Source organism: Cornus florida, unplaced genomic scaffold, assembly GCF_030987335.1.
Source record: "Cornus florida cultivar Cherokee Brave unplaced genomic scaffold, ASM3098733v1 CherokeeBrave_3.0.0_Hap2_Chr02, whole genome shotgun sequence".
Lineage (NCBI taxonomy): Eukaryota > Viridiplantae > Streptophyta > Magnoliopsida > Cornales > Cornaceae > Cornus > Cornus florida.
The window spans coordinates 18,673,887-18,694,985 of NW_026775572.1; the positions used below are offsets into that span (position 1 = coordinate 18,673,887).

The window sequence follows — 21,099 nt, forward strand, 5'->3', positions numbered from 1 at the left end:
TAATTTTAAAAAAGAAGAATGCATTAATTACTTATCTTAAAGTTGCTAAAATCTTAAAAAAGAACAATGCATTAAAATTACTATAATTTTAAAAAAGAACAATACATTAATTACATGCCTTAAAGTTACTGTAATTTTAAAAGTCAACAGCTAATAAGTGATGAATGAGTGATTCTAGGTGCGGCGAGGCGCACTATGTCACTAGTACTTTTTTTGAAATAGCACAATATCATTAAATAGATACACGAATGACATAAAACTAATTTTTTTTAAAGATATACAACTAATTACTTAAATTCTTATGTTCCGAGTCATGAACGCATATGAATACAACTTGAGATCTTATCCAAGCCCTTAATAAAATAAAATAATCATTTCAAGATAACGAAGTTAAGCTATACAAGTATAATGGGGTCCATATTCAAGTTATATTAATCATTTAAGAACATTACATAGGTTCCTACGCAGTTTGGAAAACTTTGAAAGGACAAAGGAAGTACATAATCAAAAAAATTAAACCACCCATTTGATGACATGTCCACCCGACCATGTAATAATTTTTGGGCTTTTCAGGACATTCAACAGCAGTTACTCTTGACTGTGCATGCGTGTATTTTTAAGTGGGGGAAATTAATTTTACTAAAAGATTCAGCAGCAACAGTGATTTCCAAAAAGGAATATGATTCAAAATGATTTCTTGAAATAGAAAAAGAAAATTAAAAAAAATATATGAAAAGAGGCACCAACACACATGAAAGAAGAGAGACTATAACTGCTTGTGAATTCTTTCACTCTCCCTCCAACAATTAACCACACAAATCGATGCAAAATCCAGGTCAACTGCTGGAGTAGATAGTGTTACACCAAAGATGACTTCTGTACAGATTGTAAATGTAGATTTTCTGTACACACTTAGAATGAGAGGCAGAGAGGGAAGGTGTTATCAACATACCAGAGAAAAATTTACACACTTTTAGAGATGGATCCCGTCGTTTGTAAAATGAACACTACTGGATCGGGGTGAAAAAAAAAAAAAAAAAAAAAAAAAAAAAAAAAAAAAAAAAAACAGAAAAAAAAAAAAAAAGGAAAAGAAAGCCAGTAAAACCCGTGGAAACTAACGGGCGAAAATCATGTGACCTTGGCAAAACTTGAATTAAGACGACATTTTGAGCCTCATTATAGTTGGGAAGTTAATCATCCCAATCTCGAATGGAGTAGCTGTATGTGAAAAAAGTTAAAACTCGTCAACTGCCTATACAGGTTTAACACGCATCTTCTTGTGAACATCCAGCAGGAGATCCCGCAGCTCGGGGAAGACTGATATGAGTATCAATTCAAGTATTCCATATGCAAGTTGCTTCAAACAGACTTCAGACTGCAATTTAAATAAACCACAAGCTACTTGTTGGTCACAAAAGAAACTGATAAAGAATGAAAAGTATTCACATTGCATGTGCATTTTGTGCAAAGGTCTATAGGAGGTTTTACCTGGAGGAAATAATATATGTCTTTTGCACAACGCTTGTACTGCTTCTGCCCTATCAAGCTGACCAGAGCAGTTGGAGATCCATCTGACCAAGGAGAAAGAAAAAAGAAGAATTTATTTTTACTAATTATATTTTCACAAGAATCTACAGATCATGTGTATCAAACAAATGAAATACTAAAAAAGGAATGTGATTATGATTTTTCATAAAATTCTACTACTAAGACCCCTTTCGTATGACTGCTAGTAAAAAGTGGCGTAGTAATGCTCAGATATAGTCTCTGGGAAGGATCTTCCAATTTAGCAGTCTTGTAGATTATTTTTAATTCATGCTATTATTATTATTATTGTTTTTTTTAGTGGGGGAATGTATAAAGCCACTTCAACCTTTCTCAGCTTGAGAATAAATTTATGACAACAGGAACCTCGGCCATTCATAAGGCCAAAAAAGGTCCTCCCATAGCTTTTATTAGTTGTGTAAAAGTTTCAGTGGCTTTGTTTCGCACAGGAAACTTAGGCAGACTGTGAAATGGACTAGCATTAGAAGCAACCAATCAACCCAGAAGTGCCCAAATCTAGGTTTGAAATATTATACATGTACAAAACATAATTAAAGTAGCCAATCAGATAGGAATTAATCTGCAATCGGATGGGAATTAATTGAATTTCATTCTTCAAGCTTAAGGAGCTCTAATATCCCTTCAAGAACCAGGTTTCTCAAACACTAGGCACAACCCCAGCTATGGCAAGCAAAGTTACAGGCACATATTTAAGAATGCATGATGTAGCGCACAATAGAGTAGTTATAACGAAAATGCAGGAAGAAAGAAACAAAAATCCATAAAACAGGTGTATTTAGAAGGAAGAAAAGATTGGAGATATAAAAGGAGAACGTAAGAAAAAAAAGCGTTAAATTTCACTCACAGTTTCACTTGCAAACCTATACTACCTCTGATTTCCTATTTCTTCAACAAATTTGAAGAGGAAGGGGAAATCATCATTATAAAGTAAAAAGAAATCTCAGCCAAACAAATATTAAATAAATAAGTAAATAAAGAAAAGGGGAAAACATCCACCCCCAAAACAAAAAAAAAAAACAATTAAAAAAAAAAAAAAAAAAAAGGTCGGAAAAATAAAATGAAAATTTGTAGTGCCTTCAGTACATTCTTTATTAGGGTTTTCCTTTTTCGTTTTATGATAAGAAAATTTCCTTACGAGGATTGGAAGCTTGGATTATAACTTATAATCTGATTATATGTAGCAGTGAATAACACGCGAAAGGAGTGTTAAATGGAAACTTAAATAACGAATTAATTGAAGAAACTTTCATCAAGAAACCAAAACAACATTACATTAATAAACTCCCAATCTTGTATGAACTACAACACAATCCCAGATTATTTAAGGCCATGAAACAGTCACATACTGAACTTTCAGACTATATACATTTCAATATAAAAATATATTAACAGAGATCATCTTTGTCTGGTAAAACAGAGAAACCATCTAAGAGGAACTATCAACCAAATTGATAAAGAATACTGATCACAAGTGCAACAAAGTATTAAGTTCAGAAAATTCACAAGATTTATAGATCATTTCAAGAGAGAATTAACTCAATGAAGATGTAACTGAGACAAAGCAGAAGAAGAATTTCACTTACTGAAGATCATCTTCTTGACATCACTAGCTCTACGAGCCGCCTCAAGTTTTTGCTCAAAAGACCCGGGTTTATAGACCCTACTGCCAGTTGAGTGGCTTGTGTCTTGGAATAATCTCTGGTTAGGTTGACAATCATCCACTTCACTTTGAGTAGTTAATTTCAGAAAAAAGGTGCCATCAGGCCAGAGAACCTGACAAGGAAATAAATTATTAGAAGAACAAAACATTTGCAATGATTCTTTACCTACTCTTTTTCTCTTCTTTCTAGAATTGACTGCATTAAAGCTTTGCCATTAACAGAAAATTTACGAAAGAAAAAAAAAAAATGAGTTCATGAAAACCTTGTAGCACATTTATTAAAATAGTAAAAGTTCAGATCTAATACATGAGATTAATTAGATCAATATTTTTTTTTATTTTTGATAAGTAAAAATGTATTAGAAGGCGTTCAAAAGGGGAATGCATCCCAAGAGCTGTACAAGAGCCACGATCAAAAACCAAAAAAGCCTAGGGATCCAAAGACCCCAAAAAATCCAAAAACTCCTCAACGGAAGAACAATCTCTCCCCATGCCCCAACTAAAAAGAGAACAAATAATAGAATACTTAAGAGCCCTAATGGGTAATTCCTCCCCAGCAAAGGATCTTCTATTGTGCTCTTTCCATAGAAATTATTAGATCAATATTAAAACACAAGAAATTATTATGTGGGGTAAACTATGTCTTTTATAGATCTCCTTAATCTGATGTGACTGTTAACAGTATTAATCTACTTCACCACCAATAATGTGACCTAATAGATGTACATATTTCATCGATCTTTATCTCTCACTAATAGTTCATTCAATTGGTAAGCATCAAGGTACTATGAGCAAATTGAGTAAAATGTGAAAGTCAAACACAGAAAATAATAAATATAATATCAAGAACAAAAGGCAATCCATCTTGAGAGAAGTAACAACCAGCAAGAAACATATACGTACAAACTTAATCAGATAAGATCATGCCTTTATTAATTTATTTATAATGATATATCAAATTCAATAATTTAAAGAAAGATGTTTCATGGTATCTTAATTTTTCAAACCATCACAATTATTTTTTAGGTCAATATATCTCTGTAAGATTACAAGATATTAATGCTCATAATTAGTTCTTAAAAACATTCAAGATTCCAAATCTTATAACCATTCTTCTCTACTTCTATATTAACATTGAAGATGACACACATTAACATCTTCAAAATTCAACTCTGCAGAAATAATTCCCAGGTTGAGCTACACTGGTGATGATAATGGATACCAAAACATGTCAACAAGATCTCCAGTGAGGATTCCTCAACATTTATCTCACATTAATTTGATCCATTTCGAAGTCCTTACTGCATCCTTGTATCAGCCTCAAAATGCAAAAACTCAGATAGGTGTCCTTATGTACGGAAAAGCAATAAGCGGTTTCAACTGAACCGAGCCTGAAGTTTGAGCAGACTGAGTCATGCATAGCCTGAACAAGGATAAAATTCCAACTACCTATTGATCATCCAGCCAATGCAGGATATGAAGGATAAATTTGGGTACAAATCTATTTTCCAATGTTATTTGAGTGACTACCTCTGATTTTGAATAGTTTAAATTTGGAAAGGAACTCTGTTATGGTCTTCAGTTTTTACCATCCCTTGAGGGAATCAATATAACATCAAAAGAAGAAGAGGAGACACCACTAGGCCACATGCCTTTATTAATGTTAATCTTGGTATTGTTAATTTTGCAATTGCAATGTAAATTTAGGCTGCCATCCACAGCCTTTGAATAAAATTAAGATAAGTAAGAATGGTTCGCTCCTTACATTTTGGACCCACCGAATCCCTTGAGCAATAATATCTTCCCTGCGGAGACACTGAATTTGCCTCAAGAGCCAGTCGTCAATGGCATCTTCCATCATTAACTGCAATATTTGTTTTGATATCCAAAACACCTGTCTTCTGCATTAACAAAAATGGCCACTCATTTGAGGCTAAATGGTTATCAAACGTATTACAACAAAATTGCAAGTGATAAAAAATTCATTCTGACCCATCAGTCTACAGTTTTCAAGTTGTGAAGGCTAAAAAGGAAAAGAATAGTATAATCACTAAACTATAGATGATTTTACAAACACAAGAACAACATTTTTTTCCCTTTTTTGGGGTATGTCACAACTAACACTTTTTGTGGTTAAAAGGAAGACATCCGCAAAGGAGGATGAGATATCTCATCCTGAATCAGTAAACCAGAGGAAAAAAAGTGGGAACTCGTGAACAACCCCATCAGAGGTGGTAGTTATGTTTTAAAACAATTGAATCGTGACATACAATGTAAGTTATATACAGGCTTCCCTTTTAGGTTTCCACGCTCCATTTTCCATTGGTTAATGAATTTCCCATTGGCTTAAAGCATAAATTGTATTTTTTCCCCCGGCAATGTACTCCTACAAAGCTGTTGGGGAGACTTGAATCCTTGATTTTTGCACTTTGAAAGGAGAGGAGGTGCCACTAGGCCACAGGCCTTGATGGTGCATAGCTTGTATTCTTATAGAGAGAAGAGAACACATGATATTGCCCAAAATAATCTACTTAACTTGGAAAATCAGGAGCTAAGAGTCCACACTCATTGAGGCACTATTGCAAATTGGGCAGCTTAACCCGAGCCTAACCTGATCTTTGGACAAGCTTGGGTTACTATTTTTGTTGCTCAGGTTGGGCAACCCAATCTCAAGAGTAACAATTTTCCTTTCTTTAATCAATTATCCATAAGAGACAACTTAGAGAAGAATCCTTGAAAAGTAAGGCAGCTTAATGAATGATTACGTATTCATGGAATTCTATTTGCTTGGACAAAGAATTTCTAACCAAAAGAAATTTGAACTGAAAGTTAAGGTGGAACTAGAAATGGATACATTCATCAGAATGTATTGATGAATGCATTTATCAGATAGACCCACAAACACCAAGTGTGCAGCAGCAATCACAGATGCATGCACACATTTATACACAGACGTGCACGTATATGATAACTTGTTATCAAATTTCCAAATCCCCAAATAATTTCTTTCTCCCAATCCTCCTACAATGGTTCTCACAAAGAGGTTAATATATACATGTTTCTACTGCCAGAACCACTTCTGTTTCCTATAACATTAGAGAATCAAAATTTAAAATGTGGCTCTCAAATGTTCTCAAATGGAATCAAGATTCAAAACAAACAAGAATCTCATGCAATGAATAAATAAACGCCATAGCATCACTTCAGCAATCTGATTGCATGCACTATCACAGTTCCCAAGCAATCTTTACTTTCAAATTATAAAGAGAACATGCAACTAATTTTGAAGGGAAAGCTAGCCCACCTTAGCCAGCCTCTTCTCTTAAGCTGAAACATCTTATCAACTAAATTCAACACAGGTACGCTTAACTTTGGTGGTGTCCACTGCAAGGAAATCATCACCAAACAAATTATTAGGCATAACCAAGAATATGGGCATTCCAGAAATGAAAAACAATTAAAAGAATATACTCTTCAATCAAAGAGGTGATCATGATTGCTGGGTCCTTTCTTAACCTATGATCCCACCCTGAATAAATCCAACTGCTTCTTATGAAAGTTTCGTAGTTATTCATGCAATTTAACACATTAAAGTTGGAATAATTCTAGCAAGTCCTATTAATTCTAGTCGGTTTTTATTTGTCAGTTTAAATCATTGCCCAAGTTTGGTTCCAACATTTTGAAATCAGCTAAATTGTCTAAAGTGTTTCTTGCTTCTTGGGTGTTACATTTTTTTACATCATTTTCTTCTATATTCATTCAGTTGACCCCTAAGTCTTTTCAGACGTATTAACAATATAATTGGTCCTACTTAATGCAGCTGAAGGTCACAGTGCATGTGAAACACTCAACTAGCATTCACTTATTGTATCACTACCAGGGCTTTTCCCAAATTTTATAAGTCATAAGCCTATTTCTTCTACTGCCATTATCATCTTGCCTCTTGTCAATTTTTACATCTCCAAATTATCAATGCTTAAGTTAAATATGTTGTCTAACAAATGCCCAAACATTTCTCTCCAGAAAGCAAGTTGACTGCATCCAGATAGAAATGGGTTTGTCTTGATCAGTATCCACTACTCATGTAAAACTACTGAAGTGTACCTACATTTTAAGACAAAAGATGACACCTTGAGGAGGAGATCTTAGGTATAGATGGAAGGTTCTAAAAGGAAAATTGACTGACCAAAAAGATAAAAACTGAAGTAAAAAGGAAAAGGTCTAAAATATATGGCTGAATGAGAAGGTAGAACACTATATACGGGATGGTTCATATGTCGATGATGAGCAAGATAACTCTTGGCTAGGACATTTCTTTTAATACTGTGACCAATTCTATGAAACCAAGCTGCAAACCAGTAAGCAGCTGAGTTCCAGATATGCAGGATAAAACTCGTAAAACAGTGAAGAAGAAAAGAAAAAAAACAACATCAGCTCAGATAGATTTGTGAAAATAATCCATGCACCTCCACAATCAAGAAAAGTCAAATGGGGAAAAAAAATGCACCCTGCTGAATGCACAATACCTCTGGTGGAACTTCAACCGGATCCTCCAGGCGATCAGAGGTGACCAGGGAACTTGCCAACTCGCCCAGGCAGATTGATTTGGATATCATCTCTGATTTATGTTCCTTCTCGGAATTTAAAATTCTCAAATCTACACCGCGTTTAACCACCCGAGGAGGGAACCCCCTCGAGTTCAACTCATTGTCGGAATGCCACCCATTAGCTTGTGCACTAGACCCTACTTCCTCATGGTCATGGGTCTCATTATTATCACCTTCCTCAAGGTCAGAAAAGCTTTTTGCTGATTCTGCGGAATTTTGCCATGAAACGTGTTTATTTGTCTCATCTGCATTAATTGACAGGTTCCTGTATGAAATTGAAGAAGCTGCCTCATACTGAGAGGAAGTTGAGCCAACGACTTTCCGCACTAAGCCATCTGAAACCCCTTTGAATTGACGTACTATATCATCCATAGCATCATCCACATTCACTGTTTAATTAGAACAAAAAATAATAATGAAAACAAAATTTTCTGAAAAAATAGCGAGGAAAAAAAAAAACACTAAGGTGCTGCTTGACAACTCAACTCAATTCATAATTCTGAATAAGTTAAATACTTATCTAATTATGTGCATTTTGTAACACAATTTAGATACAACTTAAAAGAATAAGATTCACTTAAAATTTTTAAGTGCATGGAACTCCACTTATCCCTAAGCACTGAAAATTGAAACGTATAAATAAAATTTATTTTATAATTAGCACTTAAAATTTTCAGTCCTAAATTTTCAATTTTATCAAATAGCACCTAAGTTATATTTTCACAATCAATAAACCAGATACATGATCAAAAAGTTACTGTTGGCATGATAAGAAGAGGATCTTTTACTGTTCCCACATAATGACAGCTTGTATTAACAAAGCTCCTCAATATATTAGTTTTCCAGAACTTTGGCAGTGGAAAAGTTTAGGTAATAGAATTTCTCCAACATGTAAGCTGAAGGTGTAAGCTACACAAAAAGTTCATCCATGCAACAACAACTAATCAAATATATATTTACCAGTCTACCAGCCTACTATAGGCCTCTGACAAAGAGAAAGACAAGTTGCATAAACTATTCGTTTTTAGCATTTATATTTACCAGCCTTCCAGGACTAACACGTGCTAACTTAAAGAAATCTAATCAAAGTTAACTGATGGAGGTTGTTTATTTTCAACTAGAGATTCAACCACAGTTAACAAATGTAATTACACATAGCAGTGCTTCTCTAATTCTAAATTTCTAATCCATTTAGGTAGTACTTAGAGGTACCCAAATTTATTTTCCAGTACCCACCACCTATTGTAATTTAGTATTGAGCAACAGGATAAAGTGTTCAACGAAGGATATTAATTGATTAATTTTTTATAACACCAACCATAAACATAAATTCAAAGTATAAAAATAGAAATCTAGGAATCTTGTAACCAAGAAGAAAAGCCAGGTACCTGCTAGAGTTCTCATCACCGAGGAAGATTTTCCAAACGAGTAGTTCTTCATAAACAAAAAACAATAGTTAGTGGAAAGAGGAAAAGTTATGTGCAGACATTTAATTGAATGACAAAATGAAAATTACACAAAAATGCATACCTTTGAGGAATCACTCAAAAAATCCCACACTTCATGTTGTTCAGCAACGTTAGCTATTGACAAGAGATCCTGGCAAAAACAGCATAATTAAAGTTGCTGAGCAGGGTTGAACTATATTGGATATGTTAACATAAATTAATTAAGACACATTAAAGAATATAAAATTAAAGTAACAGAAAATGGAGACACATTAATAAAAAAATTGCCAAGCATGGGCTGAACTATACTTGCAGATATTTGTCAAGCTGAATGCAGCGCTGATGAACAAAAGCATCCTCTGTGCTCGAGGAGAATATCCTTTTGGGTGGCAAGTGTAATGTATAATTAGGAATTTCCTTAAGATGTCGATGCAACCTCTCAAAATTCCTGTACCTGTTGATAGGGATTTGGAGAGAGAGAGAGAGAGGGGAAAAAAAAAAGAAGAAGAAGAAAGGAAACAAAGAAGAAAAAGTCAACTGAAGATTTCAAGAGACAGATTGAAAGATGCTGGTAGAAAATGCATCAGGAACTTCTTTTAGTGCAATGATAAAATTTAAACAGCTAGGTCAATAAACATAGAAACATGTGCATCAATGACCCAGAATTTTGATCGCTATAGAAATTGAGATGAGAACGAGACCTTCTTTTCACAAACCAAGTGTTTTTATCTGCATCTGTCACTGCAATTGAATAAACTGCAAAAGATTTTGACCCAAGTTTCTCAAAGTATGCTCCTATAACCTGCAGGAAATTGTTAGCATCAAAGGCTGGTTGCAATATGCAATAGAAGAATTAACTTAAACTCAAGGCAAGCATTTAAGATCATAAATTATAAAGAATGTAGCTCACAAAGCTTCTTTGACTTTCCTACAATTAAAATCTCTTCACAGTTTGCTAAAATATTATACCCCGTGAGTACTTTTTATCCTACAAAACAGGCTTACCCGGCACCTAAGCTTTGGGCCATGTAATCCGTCATCACAGGACACCATATTCGTAGCACTTGTAATGCTATGCACTCGTCTGTCAAAATCTGGGCTGTAGAACTCTGTGATAATGGATCCACCACCATCACCTGTGACTGCTTTATCCATATTAGGTTCAACTTTTAAAGCAGAAGTGCTATTTGATCTTTTAAGCCTTCCATTAGCAGTGAGAGAAGTGAAATCCTCCAATTTATCATCAAGACACCCCCTCTCGGAAGATGGATTCTTGTTCAGATTCTGAGACACATGTGCCCCATCATAGTTCCCATCACTTTGTTGAGAAACTGGGCGCGACCTTGGTGGTAACTGCAACAGAGCTTTATCTTCCATTCCAGTAAGAATTTCAGGCCTGTGCATTGACACTTCTTTACCCGAACTTTTTGTAGGTATTGCCTTGTTTATTTCTGAGCCTTTTGTAAAAGGTGCCTGAAGTCCTGCTTTAGCATTCTTCTGAGCCTTCTTTTTATAGTTTCTTCCTTTGGTCCACAAGTTCTCGAGGTTTTCAGGCATAAGAACTTCTGTTCTTCTCTGGGTTGCTGCATCCAGCACTCGTGCCCAGTCAGCTGCCCGTGGCTGCGCAAGTTCTTCACAAACTGTATTAGAAAAGGAATTTCCTGAAGCATTGAAGGTTGTATCTCTCTGATTTTCTGTTCTAGACAACATCGTATCAGTGCCTTGATTGTAGGAAGATGCGTTTTTCCTCGAAGTAGATTCACCATTTTCTACACCATATGCAGCAACAGCACGGTCATGTTTATGATCCATTAAATTAGGTGACTGATAATCACCTACATCTTTACTCTCATCATCTTTATTAGCAAGGAAAATGTATTCAATCAACTCGTTAATGTACCTGAGAACAAAGAAATCGTTTGATAAAAAATTGAATTTTTAAATGAAGGGAAAATGCAAAGACTACTGTGTGTTTCACACAATTAATTGCATGTCCGAGTTGAAGTAATTATGGATGTGAGCCCACTAAAGCACACCCACAAATTAAAAGGCCATTATTCAGTGTGGTCCCATTAATTGAGGGTGCTGAAAGGACAGACTGACAACACACTTGGAATAATTTCCACAAAGTGGCTGCAGTAAACCTGAGTTCTCACGCTTGACAACCTGAGGTTTTATCACTGTACCCAAATAAAAACCCCCAAGTTGTAGAGAAAAAAAAAACCCTAAGTTGGAGAGAACTTTATCAAGAAACTCTTATTTTTTGTAACTTTCTTCAGAAACAAAATAATTACAAATGTGATAGGTAGTGTAGTAAAATGCTGATGCAAACAAAAAATAGAAACACACAACATTACCACACGACATAAGATGTACTCTGAAGACAAGGATATCATCAAAGTCATGACTTGCAATAAACACAAAAGCTCAAATTTATTTGACATTTCCGGCACACACACACACACATATATATATATATATTCAAACACGAATCTATTCGGGCATGTAATTAGACAGCACCACTTATGAAATTAACAATCGAAAGCACCATCATTAAAATTTTAAATTCTAAGTTAATAACACAATAAATAAATCAAATTTCAAAGAAAAATTACAACCTACATAATAAAAAATCATGTATATTGTTATATTGATGAACCTCATGCAACCTTATTCTAAAAGTGTAAACAATATTATTTACCGAAAAATTTGTAAATCTATCTTCAAAAGGAAAAGGAAAGGAGCTACTTAACAATCAATGTTACAAAGGAAATCTGTATGTTGTGTATGTCACCCAAACTATGCCTAGCTATTTTCAGACACATATACGTATAGAGGATGCAAGTGGGGCGTGCACATAAACTATTTGTTAAATATGCTTTTATGTTAACTTTTAAAATTTTAAAAAGAAAAGAAAATTAAAAATACATAGCATTCTTTTTTCGAATAAACACGGTATTTTTCCATGTTCATTTTTCCATCTTTTTTGTTGGTAATTTTTCAAGTACAAAGAGAAAATAACATCACCATTAATTTCAACTACTTTAGTAATCTTTTTTTTTTTTCTTTTTTTTTTTGATAAGTAACTTCTTTAGTAATCTATATAGAACGATCTTCTCCTATCGACTCTTTGTGAAGCCAAATCCTATATACAATCCAAGGACCAAGGACAACACATCCTTTCTAAGAGAAACTACATAAACCCCAACAGGGTACATAGACTCACATTCTGGTCAGATTATTTCAAGTCCATTCTTATATTTGAATCGGATGCAATCACTCCATAAAAAGGTGCATTAGGTCCATGTTGCATTGAGCCAAATCAACTGAGATGATTTTTTCTTGTTTTTATCTCCATGGCACTTCTAACTTCCATGAATATTTTCTCTCTTATTATAAGATCTTTTTTTATGACTTCCACTTATTCATGATGTACTGTACTTGTGTTAAACAACAATCACATATACTTGTTATGGAATCTATGTCCTTGAAGATTGTTGATTAAAAAATGAAGCTTGAGTCTGCTTGACAATTAAATCATTTATGACCAAAGGAAGAACAACGAAGATTTGATTTCTTTTTGCTACCTTACCAAAACTTAGGGCCTGTTTAGTAACAGGAATGATTCCTGATTTTTACTGTTAATTCCTAAAATTGAGAAGTAAAATTAAAAATCATGTTTGATAAAGTAATTTTACTTTTTTACTTCAAAAAAGTAATTTCTCTTTTAATGAAGAAAAGAGAAAGTGACAATTTGATACTTTCTTTATTTTTTCCACTGTAGACGGGAATTACTTTCCCCACTGTTATCCCACCAAAATTACTATACTACCCCTCTTTCTTCCTCTAACCCATCATCCTCTCCTATCACCAAGACCACACCACAACCACTGCAAGTTTGGAATCGGCCGATTAGTGACCGGCGATGGCAGGGACACCAGCTCCTCTCTCTTCTTCTCTCTACCACCACAAACCGCCGCCGATCATCCATTGAAGACTGAAACCTCTTCCTCCTTCTACTGTTGACCCATCATCTCATCACCCCGATTTCTTCCAATTGCAGACAACTATGACTCAATTTCTTCCAATTTCAGACAACTATGCCTCAATTTCATCGGATCGCTGGACTGATGTAGGATTTGGATTGACGATTTCCTCTATCAAACTCATCTATTTCTCTCTTTTCAACCACACCAACTACTACTTGATTCCGGCGGCGTCGTCGTTGCCGGAGAAGAAGAGAGGCCACAACTTTAGGACAAGAGATTATTCAACCAGGAGAAGGTGACGGACGACCAAAAATTGATGATAATTACATTGTCTACAACAAGGGTCTGTTTACAGAGCCTACCTTTTCTACTATGTGCATGCCAAAGAATCGAGATGACATTGATATGTATGGAGGAACAGACCTTTTCTACTCTGTGCATGCCAAAGAATCGAGATGACATTGATATGTATGGAGGAACAGATGAGCTCTTTAATCTTTATCAGGTTCTTCTTTGGAGTCATAGTTTCATGCCCTCACTTTTTCTATACTTATGTTGATAAATTTTTGCTTGCTTAGTTCGCCATTGAGGAAGCCAAACAATTATCATCAAACCCAGATACCCTTTTTAGAGAGAGAATGATGACCACGAAAACAAAAATAAATTTATAATTTATTGAACTAACTTTCTATTTTTTTGCTTTCAAAATATTGAAAGTAGAAAAAATTATTGAACATAATTTATTCTTTATTTCACTTCAAGGAATCAAAATTATGATTTTGCTTTTAGAGAAAGTAAAAATAAGAAGGTGAAAGTGTTAGTAAACGGGCCCTTAAAGAAGCGTAAGGTCGAGAATTCCGAGTCTTGAGTGGAACCTATTTTAAATGCCCAAGTAAATTGGATGGGAAGACCTTTTGAAAGAAGAAGATTAAGGAGGTGTCAACACTCCTCAGGGTAAGATACTATTCTGATTGCCTAAAAGGGCACTATGTAGTGCTGGTCCAAGCTAGAGAGGTTGTTTGGGTAGGAAGGCTGGAAACAGACACAACCTTTGATGTTATTTTATAGTATACAACGTCACTACTTTCAGACTCGATACATGATATAAATGGTGAAAGAGTATAAAAACCAAGCCTAGATTAATTGTAATAATTTCTAACTACCACACATACACGCTAGCTAATAGGAGGAGGCAGAGAGAAACAAGTTGGAAGAATTCCGGGTTTTATTTACTTTGGTTTCTTTTAATCATGTTGTTCTTCATCTATTTGTTTTATTCTTCTTTCATCATGTGTAACTAAACTCCCAACTAAGGTTGAGGAGGAAACCTCCATTAATGAAGTAAAGCTCTTATATTCAATGATCGATTCCCATGTGTATGGTTTTAATGTTTATAATTTTCGCTTCTTATGATTAGTTGTTTTATGTTTCTTCCACCATTTATATCATGTATGTGTAGTAGTTAAAAATTATTACAATTACTCTAAGCTTGGTTTTTATACTCTTAAAAAGTAATAATCTTTGATCCTATATTTTTCATTAAGTTAAATACATAGGATGCTTAGAATTTTAAAACTTTTAAGCGAAGGAAAATCTAGTTTTGAATATATCTTACTTGAGTTTTAATGATAAAATATTTCGAAAACAATGGAGTGACTTCCGAATTGTTTTTATTACTTAGGGAATTGATTAATTGATGATTGAGACTTTATGGATTTAATGGTTGGCGGAATCCGATGCTCTAGTGTTTTCTCTCTATTGATTTCAATCTTTATTTTTATTTTAATCTTGCATGTTCACTATAATTTTCACTCTGCAATCAAATTGGGTAACTAGGTTAGTTTTAATTTAATTCGAATTTGTATTAGTTTTTCTTCAAAGCATTCCCTTGGGTTCAACCTCGTTCTTGCCTATCTATTTCCAATAGATTCGTGCACTTGCGAGTTATACTTTAAAGTCAACATCAAGTTTGTGGCGCCCTTGCGGGGAGTGCAACAAGAAACTAATCGAATTTAAGTTAATTTAATTCTTCTACTAGTTGTAGTTTAGGTTTATTATTATTTAAAAATATATATATTTGCTTTGCTGTTCTTCAATTATAACAATCTATTATTTTATTTTATTTTCTGTTCTTTTATATTTTATTTTATTTTTTGCCCTCTTTCTTCTCTGTTGCAGGTAGCAGTAGTAAATGTTCCAACACCAGCCAACACCGCCACACCAGTCCGGTAATCCAGACAGCCCGCCAAACCAATCAACCACCAACAGAGTTACCAAAACATCAACCATGCTTTCACCACCACAACCCACTGGTGCAAAACCCTGTCCACCCAAAACCTCCATCATCATCACCTGTCACAAAGCCAAATCCCAATTGAAAAAAAAAAAACCTAGTAGAGAACCCAAATCCCAACCGGAAGTTCAGCACAACCACCACCTAAAGCCATCGGCAACCAAACACAATACCCATAACCCCAGTTGCCACCCAAGAATCTACAAACCCAATCACAGAACTCCCTGGCTGTCATTTGTTTTCCTCCTTGGTCGCTAGGGCTTTTTTGGAGCTTAAGCGCGCCTTTAACAACTCAGGATTGGTTCATACTTCATAAGAGGATTAAGTGGAGTTCTCACTTTATTCCTCCTCCTCTAAGCATGTTCATCCCAATCACCACTCTTCAAAGGATCTATTTGCCATTGTACGTTGTCTCTTTTCATCTCTTAACTCTCATATCACTAATCTTGTCATCTGTTGCTCTAGTGGGTTTTCTTTAACATCTAACATCAGAAGAAATCTTATTGACTAGACTCTGGTAATAGCCTATTTCCTTAATTACCTAAAAAAGTTTGTTCTTTTCATCCTATTATAGAATTTGGTCTCTTGACACATTGGGCTCCTTATTTTCCGAAAAAAAAAAAAAAAAGAATTGTTTGCACTCAAGAGGATTCAAACCTTAGACGTGATGGTTCCTGAGGCACCAAAGCCAAGTTCTTACCCACTTGACCCCTTGGGATTAACACTTTGGGCTCCTTCCCTTGTAAGTTCTTTACTAAATTTATTTGTACTTCGTGGTCATACTTGTTTTCTCCCATAGGATACATAGATCCGGAGAACAGGGGCTCCTAAGATAGAATCCAGTTCGTGCAATTTCTTCAATTTGGCTAATAGCTCCTCATATATTTTCCACTTTGATATGACTTCTGTCAATTTCTTCACTGGCTTCTCCAATAATGGATAATGTAGTAAGCTAATTGCAGAAGTTATAATGCTCAAGAACCTTTTGTCAAATTTCTCTTTTATTCATATAATGATATTATACGTTAGTAATTATACTAAGTCTTCTAACTATATCACATGTGAGCGAATGTACTAAGAACTTGAGAGAGGATTCATTATCACCATCATCCTTGCGGCCTTGCCTTAATCCCATATAAATGGGCCGGCCACATGAATTCTGTTTTTCCATTATTTTCTATTACAAACCATCTTTCCTATAATATTTAATTTTTTAAACTCATTTTAATAATATCATTCAATGGTAATTTCAGTCGCCCTCTTTGTCTCTTGCCCTCTATACAAAGTACAAATTAGTATTCCTCTTCTTAACAATGCATTTATAGACCTTCAAAAAAATATGTCTATACCACTTAAGTCTACTTTCTCTTATTTTATCACCAATATGTGCCAATCATTATTCTCCCTTATATAATCTGATTAGTAGCCCTATCTATTCTAGCTACTTTTACCATTCATCTTAACATCTTCATTTTAGCTACGTGAATTCATTGTTCTTCAGCACCATATAAAATAGCTGGTTTAACAACTATTTGATCCTCTACTAATTATATAACCATCTATCTCACCTTCCTTTTGCATTATTGACCCTAAATATCGAAAATGGTTATAATTGGATAATCCTTTAATTTTGAAGCTTGATCATCATATTATCAGTATTCAACTCAATATTAAATTAACATTGAATATATTTAGTTTTAGTCCTAATTTTTAAACCTTTTGATTCTAATGCATTTCTCCTCATTTCTAATTTTATTATTAAGTTTCCTTTAGAAGTATCTAAAAGCACTAAGAGATGATTATAAAAAATATATATCTTGATAGAGGATCAATTATTTAGTAAAATAAACAAATCAAAAGGTACACGAAGAGGGCGCACAACCCATTTGAAAATAAGATGTACAAAGCAAAACAGAATAGAAAATTCATGCCATGACTACCAAAGGTCAATCCAAGCACTTGCAAGTAAAACATTCTCCCTTTTCAATTAATTTAACTAACAATTCCAATCACATTAATGGTCTTGTGCCATAAATGATAAAATTTTCTAATTAAATATTGTATTGTATACAACATTTTGCAAATGAAATACAAGCCAATGATTAATAATATAACAATAAAATTATAACTCACCCAGGGCTTGCAAAATTCATAACTGGTTGCATCACCAAGCAAGTTACAAGCTCTCGTGCAATGCATCGAACAAGGGGGCACTGGGATTCTCGTGGTCTTAGCACTGTAGCTATCATTCCACCAATAAGCTGCTGAAGAACCTATAAAATAAAAGTATTAGTTGGCAATCAAAAAATTAAAATCCAAGAGTCATAAAAATCTCATCAGGACACTCCACTCACACCTTGTACTCACACTCTGGAGATATCAATGCAGGGTGAAGCTCCTTAGAATCCATAAGATGATGTTTCAATCTTTCATCCCTCTCTTCTGACGACAGGGTTCCCATAACGTCCACACCAATAGCAGCTTGGTTTCTTCTGAAAAGGTCTAGATGATCGCCTACTAAGTCAACTATATCCCTGAAAGATTGAACAATTAATGCTTCTGTCATCAAGTACTCAAAGAATTAAGAAAGGTTCTCAACAAAGATGTTCATTCTCTTATTAAAAATCTACCTTGTCAACAAGTCAACAAGGTTTATCTCTTTGATTCTTCCAGATATTTCACCAAGAACATCCATTATTATTGCATGTATTAGCTCAGGGGCCTCCTTGTCGGGTGTGATATCTGAATACCACAAATCTACCACAAAATCTTTCAAAAGCTTGTTAATAAACTCCTCCATTGCAGCCTCAACAAGAGGAGAGTCAATTTTCCTCTTCCATTTTGGCGGGGGTGGCATTGTAGAAAGACGAGAGTCATTCACAGACAATTGCTTCTTCTCTAAATGTGACAAATATGTTTGTTTATGAACTTTCCGGACCTTCCAACGGAACTCCACCTCATTAAGTAAAATCCGCAATGCAGAAACCAAGAGGATTGATATAGGAATATTCATCCACATTGATTTACTTGTGTCTGCAATTAATATCAAAATTTAGAAACACAAAGATGATAAATAACACTGGAACAACTGAGACAGGCTCAATATGAACTCCATTAACATCTCATTGCAATGAAGCCAAAAAAAAAGGAAGAAGAGAGACCAAACAAGACCAACCTCCAACCCAACCCTTAAAAAAAAGATTTAATGTTCAAGTGAGCAATTCTCAAGGCAGCCATAGTTAAGAGATTGAGTTGTTTCCGCTTTTCACCTGCAACTGGTTGCTATTACGACAAGAACTTGATATAGATTATTACCCATTTTTTAACAGCTTAAACTATTAAAAAAGTTGGTCAGTGGCATGATAAGGTATAGGACTCCAATCTCACCGTCTCCCTGGTGATTATAATTGGTGAACATGTTAGCCCAAACATAATGGAGAGTCTGACCGCAAACGAAAATATAATACAGGGCATAAATATTTAACTTATCGCCTTTCCAATATCTTAGACTTATGCAGAAAGTGGTTGTCTATCATGATAAGGGGCCTTGGGTCAAGTTCAACTCTCGTGGTTTGCTCAAGTTTGTACTCTTTTTTGAAGTCATGGACATTCAACGTTTGGGTAACAAAAACCAACAAATTGCAGTGAATTAAGCCTGATGCAGCTAATTCGGGTCCAAAATTTTCATTTTAAGAGACTAAAAAATTAAATATTTTAAAGTCTTCCTTTTCGTCAATTTTTCCAGGCAACCAAACACAGGGCTGCGTACTGCAATTTTTTTGACTTCAACATCCAAATCAAAACAGAATCATACATAGCAGAACGCAAATTTAACAATTCTATAATTCAGACAACAACAAATCATCCTGAAATCGGATTTAAGATTTCCAAAGAGGAACTCTGAACTGTACTATGAAAACGAAACCCACTAAATTGACTTGGATAAAATTGAATAACTTACTTGTCAAGAAGTAAGATATCGCGAAGATACAAAGAGCCCACCAAACTGTTCGAACCTTTGCTTCTTCGATTAGATCTTGCAAGGTCTCCATTGCCTTCATTGCATCAAAAGAAACCCTAAATCTTATGCGCTTTGAATTCAAAGAAAAATCGGTGTTCCGATCAAACCCTCAGTTTCAAACCCTTGGAAATCCGTATCGATCGTTTTTACAGGAAGAACCTTAATAAGACCTAAAAGAGCCACGATTTGTGTGTCTGTTTGTTTGGTGGGAAATATAGACCTAATCAGCAAGTAACCAGGAGTTTCATTTCTTTCTCCTGCGCTGTTTTCTTGTTCTTTCTGGTTCTCTCTCTAGAGTTGGTCCTCTTTCTTGGGTGAGAGAGGTACACACATGAAAAAACGTGGGAAGGAAAGATAAAAATCGTCGTTACTCGTCGTAAATTAGAGAATTACCGAGGTCGGATGACGTAAATGCCCTTTGTTTGACTTGTAAACACTTCTTATCAAAAAATAATAAAAAAAAAAAAAAAAAAAAAAAGAGAATGAGAAGGCCGTTATAAATTAATTTTTTTATAATGTCAGCAAAAAAAAATATTATGTCTGATTTTTTTATTTTTTTTTTCTAAAATATTATGTCTGATTACATGAGGAGAAAAACTATGCGTGTCAAAAACGAAAAATGTAAGGGGTTCTACTAAAAATATACAAACCTTGTCTAACCTAGGTATAGACCGACCTCAAAAACTCAAAATGATGTAGGACAGTTTTAGTAGGGTTCTATTATTATTATTATTTTTATTTTTATTTTTAGGAAATTTAATTTTAGTTTTTTAATTTCCTTCCACAATTAGTTTTTTTATATTTTTAGGCAATTAGTTTTTTTTGCTATATTAGTTTCCTTTAGAGTTTTAGGCCTTTATTTATTAAAAAAATATGTAGTGCGATTGTAGAAATATTTAATCAATTTTATCAATAATATTTTAAAATTATTTATAATTTCTTCTAATTTGTTGATTCAAACTACCTATTTTGTGAATTTAAGATAACTCTCGCTTCTTTAATCACTCCCGCTTACGGAAATTGGTTTCAAAGCTTCTCCAAAGAATCCACAAAATAGTCAGTTTGAATCCATAAAATATAATAAATTTTAAAGAATTCTAAAATATTATTGATAAATTGATTGAATATTTCTGTTATCGCAGTACATGTTCTTATAATAAATAAAATATATATATATAAACCTGTTAAAACTGTCCTACATCAATCACCTCTACATAAATAAAAAAATTCGTGCTCTAGTTTTTAAAAATAACTAATCATACAAAAAGTAAGAATAAATTTTGATTTTTCGCTATGCAGCATTGATGCACGCATTACCCATTCAAATGGGATGCTTTTGTACATATCCAACACTAACTCCCGTCCACCAGATCATCACATATAAACAATGCAAAGTCATTCAAATCTTTTGTTACAGAATTGTTCAAGAGATCATCCATAACATGAACTTGAAAGGCCACTTTCTTAAGCAAAGGTAAGAAAGATGATGGGTCATTCAGAGTATTTCATGAATAC

At 34.2% G+C, this 21,099-nt stretch overlaps 1 protein-coding gene across 1 annotated transcript; it reads right to left on the minus strand.

Moving 5' to 3' along the window:
• Window positions 1-752: 752 nt before the first annotated feature.
• On the minus strand, window positions 753-19,925 carry LOC132294039 (uncharacterized). Its single transcript, XM_059791760.1, has 15 exons — window positions 19,525-19,925; window positions 18,194-18,596; window positions 17,920-18,097; window positions 17,697-17,836; window positions 10,287-11,181; window positions 9,983-10,083; window positions 9,591-9,735; window positions 9,364-9,432; window positions 9,222-9,267; window positions 7,753-8,222; window positions 6,531-6,610; window positions 4,992-5,127; window positions 3,150-3,339; window positions 1,489-1,571; window positions 753-1,375 (listed from the first exon to the last, which is right to left on the minus strand). Exons 1-15 carry the CDS (start codon window positions 19,622-19,624, stop codon window positions 1,253-1,255), a joined length of 3,159 nt encoding a protein of 1,052 aa, XP_059647743.1. The 5' UTR covers window positions 19,625-19,925; the 3' UTR covers window positions 753-1,252.
• Between the last annotated feature and the right edge of the window lie 1,174 nt (window positions 19,926-21,099).

Coding starts and splice junctions, on each gene's coding strand:
- LOC132294039 (XM_059791760.1), bottom strand. CDS start 19,624: ATGAAGGCAATGGAGACCTTGCAAGATCTAATCGAAGAAGCAAAGGTT. Junction 8,223..9,221: donor GGTGATGAGAACTCTAGCAG/GTACCTGGCTTT, acceptor CTAATTAAACAG/TGAATGTGGATGATGCTATG. Junction 1,376..1,488: donor ACATATATTATTTCCTCCAG/GTAAAACCTCCT, acceptor TTTAAATTGCAG/TCTGAAGTCTGTTTGAAGCA.